This window comes from Thunnus maccoyii, chromosome 1, assembly GCF_910596095.1.
Source record: "Thunnus maccoyii chromosome 1, fThuMac1.1, whole genome shotgun sequence".
NCBI classification, from domain to species: domain Eukaryota; kingdom Metazoa; phylum Chordata; class Actinopteri; order Scombriformes; family Scombridae; genus Thunnus; species Thunnus maccoyii.
In genome coordinates, this window is record NC_056533.1 from 15,435,821 (window position 1) to 15,453,346 (window position 17,526).

Genomic DNA, 17,526 nt, shown 5'->3' on the forward strand with positions numbered 1-17,526 from the left:
TGACTTAGGTTGTTGGATGTGATGGCAGCTCAAAAGACTGAGAATATCACAAGAGCTTTTTATATGTACCAGCATACTCTCTCACCTATCTATTTTAATGCCTTCATTTATCCCTCCCTCTGTCTGTCTTAGACTGTCTTCAGAATTGTAGTGCTCGGGATCTGGGACTACATAGAGAACAAAGTTGAGGTTTGTGCTGGCATTCTGTGTTTATTGGCAGATCTTCATGCCAAGTTTTGAATTTTTGCCAATGTCAGATATTATTTTTAATTTGGATACCTGTTTCTATATTATATACTTAGGTTTACATGTAAAACAACCTACTGTACATTATATAGTATACATGTATAGATTAATAAACTTCAATCCATCCAAATCCACCAGGGGTAGTGTTTGAATTTTGTTAGCACTTGTGTGTATGTCTCCTCAGGTGTTTGATGGTGCTGTCATCGTGCTGTCCCTGGCCCCCATGGTGGCCTCCACGGTGGCTAACGGGCCCAGCAGCCCCTGGGATGCCATCAGCCTCATCATCACACTACGCATCTGGAGGGTCAAGAGGATCATTGATGGTGAGGCAGGCAAAAACCTTGTGTCCACCAACGTTGTCTTATCAAGAGGGTATAATATGGGACAAATTAATTTTGTTGACCAACTCAGGGAAATACTCAATCTTTCGTAACTTAATAGGATCACACAGATGCATAAAAATCAGCTGCTCTCGAAAGAGCCAAGTGACCCTGTTCTCTCCATGATTATACAAATGATTTACTATTCAGAGCAATATAGCTATTGATCATCCCTCAGAGTAAATTGCTGCCACTCTGCTACTCTAACTTGTATCGATTGAAAGGGTCTGGTTAAGTAGATTCAGAGAGGCCATAATGAATATAGTGGTTGTTCTCCTCTATGCTAATGCAGACCGGTTCGATATTTGTTCGGAGGTCACCCTCACCACGGCCCTCTGACTGCATACAGGATCAGCTGCACACAAACCACACAGGAACTCAGTGCGCAATGTGTTCATGTTCAGTGAGACAAAGTAGAGGAGCAAAGGCTTGTTTTCCAGAATATGTCCCCTTAAATCTGTACTAAACAATTACCTGCAATTCCATATTTCCTAATAGACAAAAAAGTTCTACTCATTCAGCCTCAATGAGGAATACAAATTTTATATACTTCTTTTTGTACACACAGAAGATCTGAAATAGAAATATTCAGGATGGCTTTAATGCAGTCTCTTAGTCATACCTGAATAAATTCTTTGACGGACCAAATATATTGAACACTTCATAACAACATTTCAGGTTAGTAATACAATACAACATTCAGTGTGGTTGATTTACTCTGGTGAAACACACTGAGCAGGAGCACAACTCCTTGGAGCGATGTGCTTCTTAACATGCAGCTGCAGTGCTGGTTTCCATTGCATGAACTCTTGATTTTCCTGCCGCACACCTCGACCTGTTGGGTTTGATATTTGTGAGTGATTGAGTTTTCTTGTTAGGCTGGCAGCAACACACCTCAGAGGAAAAAAATCACACTGAAAACAATAAATGCACGGCTGAGGGACCGGCTCTGTTATTGTAGGAGAGAGATTGAGTCTCTCACAGAATTAGCTTGATGTATATAGTGGCAATGTTTGTGTCAGTCCAATGGGAGTAGAATACAAAGGGAGTGAACTGCAGCACATTTATGAGGTGTGGAAAAACTGAGTTGAATTTATTTGCAAAGTGATACATCAGGTGGGAAATATCAATCTCTAAGAAGAAGAAAAAGGAAATAGGTGGCTTAATTGTTATTTCAGTGAGTGTATTTCAAAACAATTTGCTGCACAATGAATTAGGTAGCTTGGTTTGCTATTCTTGTAGCTTGACCAAAATGCACTGTATTTTCCAAGAGAAATACAGTAATAATAGTAATCGTAATAATAATAACTTTATTTATGTAGAACTTTTCAAAAATTAGTTACTAAGTGCTTGACAAAGACAGAAAACAAGAGAAATGGCCAGATAAAAATTAAAAAAAAGTAGAATTGCTACAGTAATAATGACAAGTGAGATGTGAATTAACAAAACAGAGTAAAAGTAAATCAAGTAAAGTAAAAATGGAAGAATAACCAATTCAAGAGAAAGCAATTCTGAAAAAGTGCATTTTTAAGAGATTTAAAAGAAGGAACACAGTCTAGCCTGCCTGATCTCCTCTGGCAGGTCGTGGGGTCTGACTCCAAAGGCTCTGTCTCCTCTGGTTTTTAGCCTTGACCTAGGAATTACTAACAGACCTCTCAGGCTCAGATCTCAGGCTGCATTCAGGCTCGTAAGGGGTTAGTAAGTCATTGATATAGTCAGGGGCCAACATCAAACATGCTTTAAAAGTAATCATTAACATTTTAAAATCAATTCTAAAATGTATGGGTAGCCAGTGTAGGGATGCTAAAATAGGCGTTATGTGGAATCTTCTAATGGATTTTGTGAGTAGTCTTGCTGCAACATTTTGAACTAGTTGAAGTTTGGAGAGGTTATATTGAGTGAGAAAGGACTAAAGTGAGTTACAGTAGTCTAGGCAGGATGTAATGAAAGTGTGGATGACAGTTTCCAGATTCCCAGTGGATAAAAAAGATCTAATTTTTGAGATATTATGAAGTTACAGAAAGCATGACTGAACCACTAACTTCATCTGCTGGTCAAAGTTTAGTTTGTTATCAAAGATAACACCCAGATTTCTGCACTGGGTTTTGATGCAACAGGATAGAGAGAATAAGTAAGAGGAGAAGTGCTTGTTAGAGGGGTCTGAAACTATGATAAAGGCTTCTGATCCGAGTTTAACTGAAAAAAAGTTTTGAGTGAGCCAGTTTTTAACATCTGTAAGACAGGATTGTATTTTGTTGTTGGAGTCAAACGAGAAATAAATCTGTGAGTCGTCCGCATAAAAATGGAAACTGAAGTTGTACTTCAGACAGATTTGACCTAGAGGTGACATATAAAGGGAGAATAATAAAGGGCCAAGGACTGACCCTTGAGGCACTCCATAGGAGAAATGGGAGGTGGAGGATTAAAGTCACCAATGGCCACACAGAATTTCCTATTAGAAAGATAGGAATCAAACCAATCTAAAACTGTACCTGATATGCCAACCCAATGCTTAAGATGTTCAATTAAAATCACATGCTCAACTGTATGAAAAGCTGCAGTAAGATCTAAAAGCAATAACACAGATGTTTGGCCATTGTTAGCTGCTCAAAGAATATCATTAAGAATTCTAAGAAGCACTGACTCAGTGCTATGACCCACCCTAAACCCTGACTGAAATTCATCAAAGAGCCCATTGCCATTTATATGTTCGATGAGCTGCCTAGCAACTATTTTTTCCAAGAGCTTAACCAGAATGGCAGTTTAGATATTGGGCGGAAGTTGTTTAAAAAGGATGGATCAAGAGATGGATTATAATGGCTGGACAAATGTGGAGACTGAATGAAATATTTCTTTAAAGAAGTGAGTTGGAAGAATGAAACAAGAGGATGATTTCATTTTAGTACTAACATTGGTTAGATAGTTAGTAGTGACTGACTTAAATGGTAGCAGGGTGCAAAGTGTTTTATAGCAGAGGTTAGGGAGCGTTTGAGAAAGGAGGATAATTGCATTTCAAACAGCTTGAACCTTATTAGAGAAAAATGATAAAACTCCTCAGATTTATCAACTGAGGGCTCAATAAACAGAAGGTGAGGGTTTGTGGGGTGGCTGATAATATCAAAGAATCGTTTATGTTATAAGATCCAAAAAATAATTAGTATGTGCAATTTTAACTTCCATGTTAAAAATTTTCATGAGATCCCTAGCCTTTCAAGGTGGGTGGAAAGTTTTATAGCCCTCCATTTCCATTCTGGCAACATTACGGCAAGTTCTCTTCCTTAAACAGATTTAATTGTTAAGCCAGGGCTGAGATGGTATTTTAGGCTTTTCAAGCCTAACAGTAGCAATATTATCTAAGATATTTACACAAGTGGAATTAAAAGAATTTAAAATAGCCGAGGTGTTCATTGAGGAGCAGAGCTGGAGGTCAGAGGCCAGGGATTGGCAAAATTTACCTGCTGAGGATGAATTGAAAAAATGAGAGCAAGTGGGTTCTGCATCACAGCTCATGGTACTGGAAAATGAGGTATTAAACAAAATAAGTTTATGGTCAGAAACCCCAATTTCCCTGCATAGCACGTTATTCAGTAAACAACTAGAAGATAAAACCAGGTCCAGGATGTGGCCCTTATTGTGTGTAGCTTCAGTTGGAGCCTGAACAAGATTAAAATAATCTATCACACTTAAACAGTCTGAAGCTAGGGAATTCTCAGGGCAGCATACGTGTACATTAAAGTCTCATAGAATCAGAACATTATCATATTAAGGCATAACAATAGACAGAGGTTTAGAAAATTCTTCTTTAAAACCTACAGTGGACTTGAGTGACCTATATACTAAAATACAGAGAATTTGTGTTGACCCTTTCAAAGCAGAAGACAAAATTTCAAAGGAAGAGAATAAACCAAGATCAGATCTAGAACCCTTAAAGCTATATTTATATAACACCCCTAAACCACCCCCACGTCTGGTTATTTTGGGTTCATTTAAGAAAGTATAACCTGGTGGGGAGTATTGAACAAGAGGAACATTGTCACCATCATACAGCCACGTTTCTGTTAGCAGGAAAAGGTCAATATTGTAAGGAGTAATGAGATCATTGCATATAAAAGATTTGTTAGCCATAGTGACCTGACACTGAGCAAAGCAAAGCTAATGTGCTCTAATTGATTATTAGCCGTGACAGTGCGGCTGCAGTGAACAAGGGAGAGGTTATCCATGTTAACAGATCTATGAGGTAGATGAGTGTGTGGCCTGTTATTGAGGAGTACTGGGATGTCAGATACAGGGCCAGGATTAGGTGGTCTATGTGGGGATAGTAAGTCAGTTGATGGACTACTAATGTGAGAGATAAGTCTAGATTCCAACAGGCTTGTGCCCCTCCTATTGGAGTGAAGGTTATCATTTCTGAAAAGATCTCTCCTTGCCCAAAAGGAATCAAAATGACTGATGAAGCTGTAACCAGTGGCAACGCAAACATTCTGCAGCCACTGGTTAGCGCCATAAAGACCACTGAACCACTGACAGCCTTTCTTCAGTATGGGAATTGGTCCGGAGAAGATATACTGTTTACCCAGACTTTCAATTGTTTCTGCAAGGAGCTCAAAGTTCTGCTGAAGCTTTATAGATTGTCTGAGCTTAATGTCATTTGTACCTATATGAACAATAACAGCACAGACAGTGGGATGACGGTCTAGGACAGGAGGGATGGTTTCAATAATATCTAAAGTATTGGCACCGGAAAAACAGTAGGTAATTCCCCTCAGTAATTCCACAAACCTGATTATTGAATCCCCAATTAAAAGGAACTCAGGGTCTCTGTAGTTGCTCTACACAGCAAGATTAGAGGTGGGAAGGAGGTCAGAATGATCAGCCCGGTCAGACAGAGTGACCAACGCGGCTGTGTCCAGAGGTTGTACAACCTGTGGCTGCAATGGGCACCATTCAGCAGCAGGGGAAGCTGCGACATGCGACCACTTCCTCTTTTAAATACAGTAGATGAAGGATTTTAAATGTTTATTTTTAAATCATTTTGTAAATGCCTTGGACATCTTCTTTTCCATCTTCTGCACTGATTTCAGAACCCATCTGTGGTGTATTTGTTCATGTTCATTTTGTATAAATAAGCATGAATACATTAAAAAAAAAACTTTTGCTAGCTGTAATAATGGTGATGCTTTGCACAAAGCCATCACACGAAAGTCAGCTGTATTTGCCATTCAAGTAAAAGTTGTGCAGTATATATACATGTTAATAAGAACTGTGATATATTATACAAAATGGGACAATAAACATAGCTAGATGAGACACCAGTGCCTAATTGGTCAGTTGGTCTTTGCAATACATCAGTATTGAAATACAGGGAAACTATGCTTGCAAACACACACTGACGAAGATATAAGATACAGGAACATAAATGCATTATTACAACACATTTTATAGCAAAATAATAAATTTCTGATTGAACGCTTCATGCTTGTTTGAATTCTGACTGGACTGATTTAATCTGCTGTCCCCCCATTTGTGATGTGTGATTGCCAACAAGACTATAAATAGATACAAGGAGCATGCGGTGATGGTTGTGTGCTTTGCTGCCCCCCTTTGTACAGGGAAGGCTGATTCATTTTCTTGTCAGTGTTTTAACAAAGCCAGAAGAAGAGTCTCATAAAAGTTCAGATCCACAATCACAGCAACGGTACCAGTGATTTACAGATAGGACTAGTATAATAACTGTTTGTTTCACCTCTTTATCTTTATTCCACCAGGATACATAATGTTACCATGTGAGACAGCATGTGGCTGTCTTACAAATGTGATGGCTGAGAGGTGTGAGGGACTGATAGTCTGCCAATTGTGACGACAACAAGTATCCAAATTTACTCTCAGTATCCTTTTTTAGGTACACCTTCTCATCCTACTCCAGAAAGTGTGTCATGTATAAATAAAACATGCAGACAGATTGTAAGTGCAGTTACTAATTGACCAAGACAAGATATGGGATATTTTGTGCGAAATGTATCAGTTCCAGCCTGTCTGCCCTTTAGATATTTTGACACATTATATTTTCTATCATTTATCAAATACATTTATTAAAAGAAACAGCAGCAACAACAAAAACAACCAATCAGCTGCATCTTTGTGTGAAAAAAATATTGGTGAGTGATGGTGAGAGTTGATGAAATTGATTCAAGGCTGGTCAAAGTATGCTGGCAACACTTCAGTTCAACACTTTAGTAGGAAGAAGGTCATGTCAGATCACACTATTGTTTATCACTGAAAGGTGAAGAGTGGTTCAACCAGCAACACGAGGATGAAGCTCAGATGGCCATGTGACCACAAAAACTGTACGAGTAGAAGGATATCCATATTGGTATGCAAACTAGCATTTGAGTATCATTTGAGTACAGGATACTGTGGCTACATGTTATCGCTGACCGTGCACAGTTAGATATCTTGATGTCCATGGTGCATAAGGCTCATTGTTTTTGCTTTTTTAAGGATTCTTCTAGAAAATAACTTAAAAAATAAAAGTGCAGAACAGTTAACATGATTTTCAATGGATTTTACAGTATGTCAGTCAGAAACATCCAAAATTTGTTGCATACTGCTCCTAGAAGACATTGTGATTGTGTTTTATGGTAAATTAGCTGCCCTGTGACAGCTTAGAAGATGCTTCTGGTCACCAAAAGTTAAGATACCAATTTACAGAACCTGCAGATGAACTGCTTAAAGTAACTAAAACAACAATAAGCAGAATTTGTGCTATAATAATAATTAATAATAATTTAAATAAATAATAAAAATTAACAATAAATTAATAATAAGTAATTAAATAATAATATATATTTTTAAAATTGTAATAATAATTTCTGTATATTGTATCTGATTTTTGCATAATAGATTTTTGTTGCTTTTTTAAAATGAAAAATAAAAAATAAATGACATAAAATAAAGAGGCAACCTTTTTTGTTTTGAAAAATGAAAGTCAAAAATTTGAGCCCTGTCCATCTTTTCAATCATCAAGTGTTCCAGGACTGTGACTTTAGTTTTTCTAGATGTTGTACACAGGCCACAGATGTTACCTCAGTAGAGACATTTTGGATGACGTGGAATATGGTGTTCACAGTGCAAACTTGGACTGAACATCTACTGAAACCATGTGACATTTTCGTGTCGGCACAAACCAATTTCCCTGTGGAACATTTTCAGCACCTTGCTGAATTCATTCAGTATGGGTATAGAGTTACTGGTTACTAGAATTTAATGAGATTTGCATATGTGATGACAGAAATTTATGTATTTTACCATAAGTATCTTAACCACAGTTTCCTCACCTAAAAATATTTTATGTCTCTGTAAATCTTAATACCTGGTTATCATTTTCAGACCATTCACTCATGTATTTTAATGGCCCATGTCTCCCTGTCTTTTTCCTCTCTTTGCTTCCATCTTAGCTTATGTGCTACAAGTCAAAGTTGAGATGGAATTGGAAATACAGCAGTGTGAGAAGACCAAGGCTATGAGAGAGGAGCAGCTGGAACGTCTCACTCAGATCTGCCAGGAACAGGCTGTAAGTACCTAGGCCCCTTTCATTTAGCCTTTCTGCCAGGCTGCAGTTCTTCATACACATCAGATTTACCCACAACATTAGCTTGTAAGGTAACATAAAGAGAAGAAAATATAAGGCATAGCCTGTCCAAACTGAGTTTATATACTATAACAAGAGCAGGAGGTGGGCCCTCATGCAAAAACAACATGTGTGACTACTAAAAACATTGACATGATTCTGTGAGAGGACTGAAAGAGAAGTTGAGCTTTTTGCTGTATTTTGGCAAAAATATGGGTTTGCAACATACAGCATGTGGGTAGAGAGAGGGTAAGTGGAGTATGCTGAAGGAGTAGTTTGAAAAGTTTCTATGGACTATTTAACACTTTTTTAAGCTTTGAAATTTGGACACCATTGGAATCCATTTGTAACCAATGTTCTCCATGATGGACGAAACTACAAACTTTAACAACCTGATTACAGGGTATGTTTAATACTCAAAAGATGGTTTTTGAGTAGAATACATCTTTAAAGTCAGCTTGCACATATAGTATTCACACAACCTATATACGTGCATGTCAATATTAAAATAATTCCATTTTAATTGTAAAGTTTCTAACTGCTTTATGGCCCATCTATAATGAATTTATAGTCATATAGCAATTAATTGTTTGATAAAAGCAGTCTGTAGATTTATCATGAAATGATTTCCTACACTAACAGTCTGATCAAGGCCACACAAACACATATTTACTTGGCCAAGTAAGAAACTGTCAATCCATCTACAACCAGAGGAGGGCAGCAATACCTAACAAACTGGTCCATTCTTTCCCCACATTTTATCATGAATCCTCAGAGCACCCTCTAACTACCTGGAAAATGCAGACTTCAATAAATATTGATAAAGATTTCACTCTCAAATGACAAAACATAAATAAAATAAAGAAATAAAGTATCATAAGAAAATGATCAGATCCTTCCACAGATTCTTGTGCAACCAAAGTTCTCTATAAATGTGTATAATTTGTAAAAGTTGTTACTACAGTGTTATTATTATTTTTTACTTTGTATTTGCTTCATTTGAATAGGTTTACTGCTGCAGTGGTTTCTTATTAATGCTTTGATGTGAAATCTTGAAATAAAGACAGAGAATCATCATTATTATGCAAATTACCCTGTAAATAATTAGTACTCGGAGTAATATTGAAAAACGTTCACCAGCAATTAACCTTGTTTTTCACTATGCTAAATTAAATAATTAGTTAAATAAATGTAGCTAAATTGACAGTTTTAAATAACTGCCTAAATGCTGCAAAAAACTGGATGGCTGATAATTTCTTATAGTTAAATGCAGAAAAAACTGTAATCTTTATTTCTGCCCCTCCTAGTGTTGTCCCTAAGATAGACGATGGTGTTGGGTCTCTTACGTTGTCAGTTAAATCCTCAATAAGAAATCTAGATGTCACTATGGACCAGACTCTGACTCTGGACCAACATGTCAAGTGTCTGATTCGTTCTTGTTTTTTCCAGCTGAGAAACACCTCAAAGCTCAGGCTCATTGCGTCTTAAGCAGAGATAGAAATGTTAATTCATGCATTTATATCATCCCGTCTAGACTATTGTGACTTCCTTTTCACCTGCCTCAGCAAAAGATCCCAGGATCATTTACAAGTGGTCCAAAATGTTGCTACTAAACTCTTGACCAGGTCCTCCAAAAGGTCTCATGTGATTCTGATTGCTCTTCACTGGCTCCCCATTAAATGCAGAATGCAGAATTCAAAGTTCTTGTGATCACATAGAGCTCTGCACAGTCAGGCACCTGCCTGCATTAGAGATCTAATGCAGCCCTACTGTATGTCACCAGCAGGTCTATAAGGTCCTCTGATCAGGGTTTGCTGGTTGTTTCTCAATCTAAGCTTAAAACTAAAGGAGACTGTGCTTTTGAGGTTGTGGCTCCTAAACTTTGGAACTCTCTCCCTTAGGATTTAAGATCTGTGGACACTGTGGACACCTTTAAAAATCAGCTCAAGACCCATTTGTTCAGACTTGCCCTTGTGTAATTTTTCTATTTTCTATTTATTGTTTTTTTTATTGTTTTATGTCTGTATGTATGTTTATGCTTTATTTCTTCCGTGCAGCACTTTGTGACACCTCTGCTCTTGAAAGGTGCTATATAAATAAAGTTATTTACTTACTCTACATTACTCCACAGATTGTGTAAAATATAATTTATGTTTATTTTAAAAATGTGTATTACTGTCAGTGTTTGTGATGTTCTTAGTGTCGAAAGATATGCAGATCACTTATTCTCTCCCCCTTCACCTCATCCTGTGTTTTTGTCACTCCATCCTTTCTTGTTCTCCATCTTCTTTCACTGGCATTCCCTCTGCTCTTTTACTTTTTTCATCTCCATTCTCAAATTCCTCACTCATCCTTTTTTAAAATCCCTTTTTACATTGACTGTTCTTTCACACTCCTTTCATTCCTTATTTCTCTCTTATTCTATGCACATGCACAATCACACACACCAAACATCTCCAGTTTGAGATCAGGCAGCTGAGGGCCCATCTGGCCCAGCAGGACCTGGACCTCGCGGCGGAGCGTGAAGCAGCCATGCAGATCCACCATGTATGGGGCAAACAGGGCAGGAGTTTTCAAGTTGTAGAAGGCTTGACTCCCGGGGAGTCTGATGACGAGGGCGGCCAGAGAAACCCCAGGGAGCCCCATGCTACTGCAGGTATGGTATAGTTTCTAAAGCACTGTTTTTAAGGACTGAGTTGTGGGATATTAGAAATGGGCTCTTAAACTGTTTTGGTGAAACTGCGGATATCATATGAGTTTGTGATGCATTTTGAGGCTAAATGAACTTAAATGTAAAGCAATTGAAGTAAGACATACTTACAGTTATGCCATGAAGAGTATACAAACTAAAACATGTCTTTAATGCCCTCTGCTACAAATTGTGGCTCCAAAATTTCTCCCAAGTTCCAAAATTACCTGCAGCAAGCTGGTTAATGAAGTAGGAGCTTTCTCTCAGATGTGACAGAGTACACAGTACTACAACAGTACAGTCAACATTAGAAGGGATTTATTGCAACCAGAAAATAAAGATTGATTTGGTTGAAAGGAAAATTTTAAATTGCCATATCTACCAAATTGTCTAAGCCTCAAAAATATTGCTTATTTGAATATACATTATGTCAGATGCTGTGTTTGCTTGAGAAAGCAGCATGACAAACCAGGAGAGAAGAGCAGCATAAAGCATGTACATAATTATGTGGAACAAAAAGTCCCTAACAGTGTAACATCAGGTGAACTGGATGCAGAGCAGTGTACAGTTAATCTGGAGCAGTAGCCCTGGAGCATCTTCGAGGCCAAGCTCTTAGCCTCACACACGACACCCATCTGACCGCAGGCACTGTGGGATCAATATGAGGGCAAAAAGGCTTTTAGGATCTGGTGAATTCTGGAGAAAACAAGCATGTTTTCTGACACTACGTCAGCCTGGATGGGCTTCTGTCATGCCCCAACTATCTCTCTTACCACCCCCCTCACAGCGAAGCCAACCTAGCCAGCCCAGACCACATGGGCTATTTCAGGTACAGAGTGCTCTGTGCATTGGGCCTTGTTAGGAGAGAGTGGGCCTCTGTCAACATCTGTTCCCCCTTCACCTGCAAACCACAATGGGGCACCAGGAGGCTCCACAGTGGCCACAATATTACCCCAAGGGCATAGTGGGAAATCTGCCTCTCAGAAAAAAGTGGGGCTTTTTACAGAAACATGGTCACTGGGATGAGCACTTAGGCCTAGGCCATGGGGCTCAGCTCAAGTCAGGTCACCTCAAATCAAGTCAGGTTTGGTTGTATTGCCAAATATTGCACACACTGCCTCAATGGACTCTCGCTCTCACCTACAGGGTGCCATCAAACTATCAAGAACTCTTATCAAGGTAGTGGCCTTCATAAGAATTAATGTCTCAGGGGATTAAAGGGTTATGCCACCTTCAAAGTACCAAACCATGTAGATTTTTAAGAACATCCAGTGACAATTAATCAATGAGCCAGTGGAGTTTTCTCTCAGATGCGGAAAGAGGATTGTAGTGACAGAACAGTTAACAGTAGAACAGTTTTATTGCTGCCAGGAAATATAGGTAGGTTTGGTTTTAAAGGAACATTTCAAATTACACTACTATATCTACCAAATTGTCCAAGCACAACACCTTGTAAACATATGTTTTAAGATATTAAGGAGCCTATTTGGAGCATATATGAATCTTGCAAACCAAGAGATAAATATGTCATAAAATCAAAGTCTGTTTCTTTTTACTTTTAAATAATCGGTAACTGTTCAGTAAATGTATCTGCATTAGCATTAGCTGCAGTGGTTGCTAATCTTCCTGGGGTCTACTCTCATACTACTTGACCGTGTAGTGGTGTAAAACTGATACTTCACCCATAAAAATTATAGTTTAGATTTGAACTAAAAGGACCTCAGCATGTCACCTCTCCTTTTACACAGAGAGATGACAGCCTGGTAACTTGGCTGTCACAGAACGAGGAGGAAAGCCTTTTATGTATGCTGGACAGCCCATTCTTTTTTCCTATAAGACTCATGTGTTATTAATTGTGGAGTGATTGTCTCAGTCTTGTTTTAGTGAGTGCAATGCTTCCTCTCCAGGGGTGGCTCAGGGATTAATATTTTAGACTGAAAAATAAATGAAATTACCCATCAGAGTCTGCAGCATGTCCCGGGGGACAGGGGCTAGCACTCAGGGTACTCTGGGTTCGCACTCAGCCGGTGGACAGTGAGCTCAAGACCAATCAAGCGAGCAGAAGAGCATAACAGATCGCAGCCATTCACCATGCACACTGAGGCCTGCTACACTGGAGGGATGGCTGCCTGAACAAAGAGCTCCCACTATCTCTCTCATTCTCGCCCATTTCTCTCATCCTTGAAACCAACCCCACCCTGTCCCTGTCGCAGTTTATTCCTGGTGCACTAGGGTGCAGCTAATGCACAGCGAAGCAGTGCAGGATCCTTACAACTTGCCTATAAAGCACCTGTGGCCTGGGGCAGAGGTCCTTTCTGTCAATATTATGTTGTAAACATAAGAGATATTTTCCATTTGGACTAGTTTGTGCAGTTAGTATTGGAATAGACCAAAGTACCTACAGATAAAAGGTGTGAAGTCCACATACACCAAGTACAGTCACTGCCACTCAGAATTTAAGGAACATTTATCCGTCACATTATATTTAACTCTAATTTGAGGTGTGACTTCCTGCTATATTATTACAATGTTTGGTGCATTCTATAGTCACACTATATTAAAAATTTAACTTTTTATGTCCTGTCCAAAATTTAAACAACCATACAGTGCAATCAAAACGGTGATAACAATGTATTAATAGTAATAACAGGGACAAAATACATATTTTGCACATCAGGCAGATTTGATACAGTACAGGAAATGGATAGCAGAGCAGAATATTACAGCACAGAACAGATGTGAGTAAACCCAACAACACTTCCAGTGTGTCTGTTTATGCGTGTATTGTGTGGCTTTGTGGATTGCTGAAAAGAAGGAATCAGAGCCGGAAGTATTTTGAATTTTATGGTCAGTTAGAGGAAACAGTAGAGAGTCTGTGATGTATAATAGAATATCATCTGCATACAAGTTTATTTTACAGCAGTATGATTACTACAGCCATATGTTCAAAGAAGAGTGGAAACAGTTATGGGGATAATGGGCATCCTTTAACTTTTTAGTATATTAAGGGAAAATTAATGGTATAGTGAATATTATGAATATCATTATTGTTGTGATTGTTTACTCTCAAGATATCTATCAATCCATATTGTGACATTTAGCAAGTAGAGATGAAGAATGGTTAGGTCTATTAATAGTGCATAATAAACAATCTTTTATCTACTGTAGGTGGTTTAAGATCTGTTTTTTACTGATTGCTCTGAACTCTATTCCATGATCTTGTGTCACTGGTTGCACCATGGATTTGGTACTTTAGTAAATGATGCATTACCCACTGTTCAGCAAGGGTATATGTAGGGAAAGGTTGTAGACAGAAAAAACAGAAAATACATGCTTGCTTCAGAGATGAGTTTATGAATATGCATGGACTTGAGTGGATGTTTAGGAAGTAAAACAAAGCCAGAAATGCGAAAATACTAAAAAAAAAAAAAAAAAAATCATCCATGATATTTTTTCATCCACATATTCAGATATTATGATTAAGCACTTCTTTTAACTTAAATAATAATAATTTTATTTACTTCTTTCTTCTTCTTTTAAATCAGATCCAGTTGTACGTGATGACATGAACAACTACATCAGCCAGTACTATAGTGAGGCAAGTAGTGGTAAGTGACTTACACACACACACATTATTATATATACATTATTATGCACTTATACATTATAGCACATTTTATACAAGAAAATAAAGTTTAGAGGAGGAGATACTCCAAGTGTTTTAACTGGTTATGATGCCAATAAGTCATAGTTTTGGTCTGGCTGCATATAAAGCAAAAAAATTGGTGAGGCAGCAAGTAGTTTGCTGTTGGACCAGCAGAGAGCTGGAAATCTTGATAAATATTTAAATGTAAAATCAAATCTCATTTACCCTGACATTTGGTAGACAAAAACCTTAATTCTTTACTCATGATGTCCTTTGTATAACATTACTCAAACCCTCAAATTTACTGTTATCTTTCGCCAAAATTAGGAACTTCACTCTGAATAAATGTCTCAGACGTTCACTCGGCAGCACAAGTCATACAATTACATAATTAATCTGTTTTGTTTGACTTTTTCTAAATGTATAAAATGTCTTTCATGCAGCTGGGGCGTCTGGTTTAGGTGCCCGGGTCATCACCACGGCAGCCATTGATATTCACCTCCCCACCAATCCAAATCCCATCCAGTCAAACCCGATGCTTGCTATGGAGCGAGTGGGCAGTGCCATAAGTGATGTCTCCACCAGCGTATCACGGTCCAGTGGAAGCCTGACAGCCCGCCCCCAAAGCCTGAGTAGCCACACACCGGGTTCATCTATGACAGACTGCAGCAGCAGCACAGCCCAGGACCTCAGTTTGAGCTACAGCTCCCATCGCTGCTGCCCGCCTTCCTTCTCAGGCCAGGACCCCTGCAGGGACCCCAGCATGGTTGTACAGGAGCTACTCTCCTCTCTCTCTGAGGACTCCTGTCTTGCTCAAAAGGGCCTGGCAGTGGACCCTGTCAACCTTAAGCTTCCCAGTCCTACTGGCTCAGAAAAAGCCAGCCCTGAGCTGGACAACAGAATAAACATCTTCAACCGCAGGAACCAAGAGGAGAGGCGAGGCCGTGGAAGAGGTTGTGTGCTGTTGCAGACCAAGCCATTGATCCACCTGCAGGGCAGCACAACTGAGCCCTCTCTGGAGGAGAAGTACCGGCTCCTGGGACCAGCTGACACACCTCTGGGCCACATGCCTGACACATAAGCTGCATTTACACAGAAACAGAATGAAAGACGTTCCTCTTTCACTGCTACCATGTTTGGCACATATATGCACTCTTGTGGCAGGTCAAACTTTGTGAGAGCGACTGTGCAGGATTTAAAAATTGGATTTTTTCTGTTGCTGTGTAAATCCAATCTTAGCCAATTCAGAGCAAGCTTGAGCCTTAGCCTCCAGCTAACACTGATGCTCCTTAACATGACATGTTCAGTCATCAATGGTTGAAATGACAATAAAATCTCTTAGGCCCTTTTTCATACTGTCCAACCTCCCCTGTTCCTCCTTGATGGATGTTGGAAATCAGAAATGCCCTGATATAGCACAACAAAGACAATAACATCCCAGATAGGGGGACTCTGATGTGTTCTTGAACACATTCTTCATCAGGAATTCTCACTTTGAATAGGTCCTAAATGCACTGAACTTTACATGAATTAAAACCAGCAAGGGGCCATTCAAGCCTATATACTGAACAAAAACTTTAATGCTGAACAGTATTGCAAACCAAGACACTGTTCTCTATTCTTGGAGTTTCAAGCAGTTAAAAGGAGTGTTTTCTATTGCATTTTTCTTGTTATTTTGTTTCTTTTAATTTGTATTATCAACTTTAGACATTAATCATGCTGTTCTTTGTTCTAACAGCCACAGGGTACACAAGACTGGATTAACTATACAAACAGCCAATTTTTTACCTTTGCCTCTCTGTCACCCGTTTGTTTGATTGGAAACCATCTTCAAAATCTATTGAATAGCATTTTTGTTTTACTTGTTCATAAAAAAAGTTAGTAGGGTATATTTGTGTGGATGAAATGAAAAGGTAAGTGACTGGATTCTTCAAATGAAACTAGACTGGTGTGCTTGTAGCATGAACCTTTAAAAGATATGTGCCCTAAATGGCAAGCAAATTCTTTGCACTTTAATGTTTACAGACACTTTTGTAAACTTGATATGGAGGAAGAAATTGCCAAATGCAGGTGTTGTCATTTGAATGAAAATAGCAAAAATAAAAGTTAGTATTTCCTTAACCGCTCTCAGTTTACTGACTCTTATAAATATATGTCATGTTAAGTGATTTAAAACTGTACTAAAGATACCGTAGCAGGATAAAACAGTTTTACAGAGCAAACAGTGACACAAGCCTCAAAACATGTGATCCTGTTGGTAGAGTGAGTCGGCTCATTGTTATACACTGCACTGTACAACATTAATTCATTGGCTTCATCTCCTTATTTGCATATGATTAAAAAGAAATCTAAATTATTCAAGGTTATTAAGATTGGAAGACCTGTCACGGCAACTGCTAATTGGTCAAGTCATTGTAACTGTGTAGCGAGAAGAATCAACCCCCATAATTACTCTCTCATATCATTAATTCAGAAGATAAACTGCTGTACCATTTTGTTGCTTGTCAAATGTTTACAAGTATCCAGAGAATGTTTTAATTGTTAATAACTATTATGGCTGCAATTAAGCTCTCAGCAAGTGTTTTAAGATTTGAGAATTAGGTACTTAATTTACAGAACAGGGTTTGTAGACTGTTTTTGTAATTCATTTGTAAAAGATGCAGTACATATGGGGATGACTTAACAGGAATATTGCAAGTAACTGTGATAAATATCAGTATTAGTTCACAAGATTGCTGTCTGTAGCTATTTTTGGAGAAACTAAACTGAAGACTCATCCTGTGTAACAACCTTTTCTCCCATTTATGGGTGTGTGAGTCAGAAATGTGTCCAACTGAGACCAAATTAGTGATGACATATGGGATATTTAAAATCCAAATTCAGAGTTTTACACTAGATTTTTGTCTGAACTTCTGCATACTAGTCTTGGGATGTGTAT

The 17,526-nt window shown here is 38.5% G+C and overlaps 1 protein-coding gene across 1 annotated transcript; it reads left to right on the forward strand.

Annotated features, from left to right (window-relative positions):
• The first annotated feature begins 449 nt into the window (after positions 1-449).
• LOC121899337 (transmembrane protein 266-like) lies at positions 450-16,588 on the forward strand. Its single transcript, XM_042415077.1, has 5 exons — positions 450-569; positions 8,081-8,196; positions 10,714-10,909; positions 14,488-14,550; positions 15,032-16,588. Exons 1-5 carry the CDS (start codon positions 470-472, stop codon positions 15,667-15,669), a joined length of 1,113 nt encoding a protein of 370 aa, XP_042271011.1. The 5' UTR covers positions 450-469; the 3' UTR covers positions 15,670-16,588.
• The last annotated feature ends 938 nt before the right edge of the window (positions 16,589-17,526 follow it).

Coding starts and splice junctions, on each gene's coding strand:
- LOC121899337 (XM_042415077.1), top strand. CDS start 470: ATGGTGGCCTCCACGGTGGCTAACGGGCCCAGCAGCCCCTGGGATGCC. Junction 8,197..10,713: donor AGATCTGCCAGGAACAGGCT/GTAAGTACCTAG, acceptor AAACATCTCCAG/TTTGAGATCAGGCAGCTGAG. Junction 10,910..14,487: donor GGAGCCCCATGCTACTGCAG/GTATGGTATAGT, acceptor CTTTTAAATCAG/ATCCAGTTGTACGTGATGAC.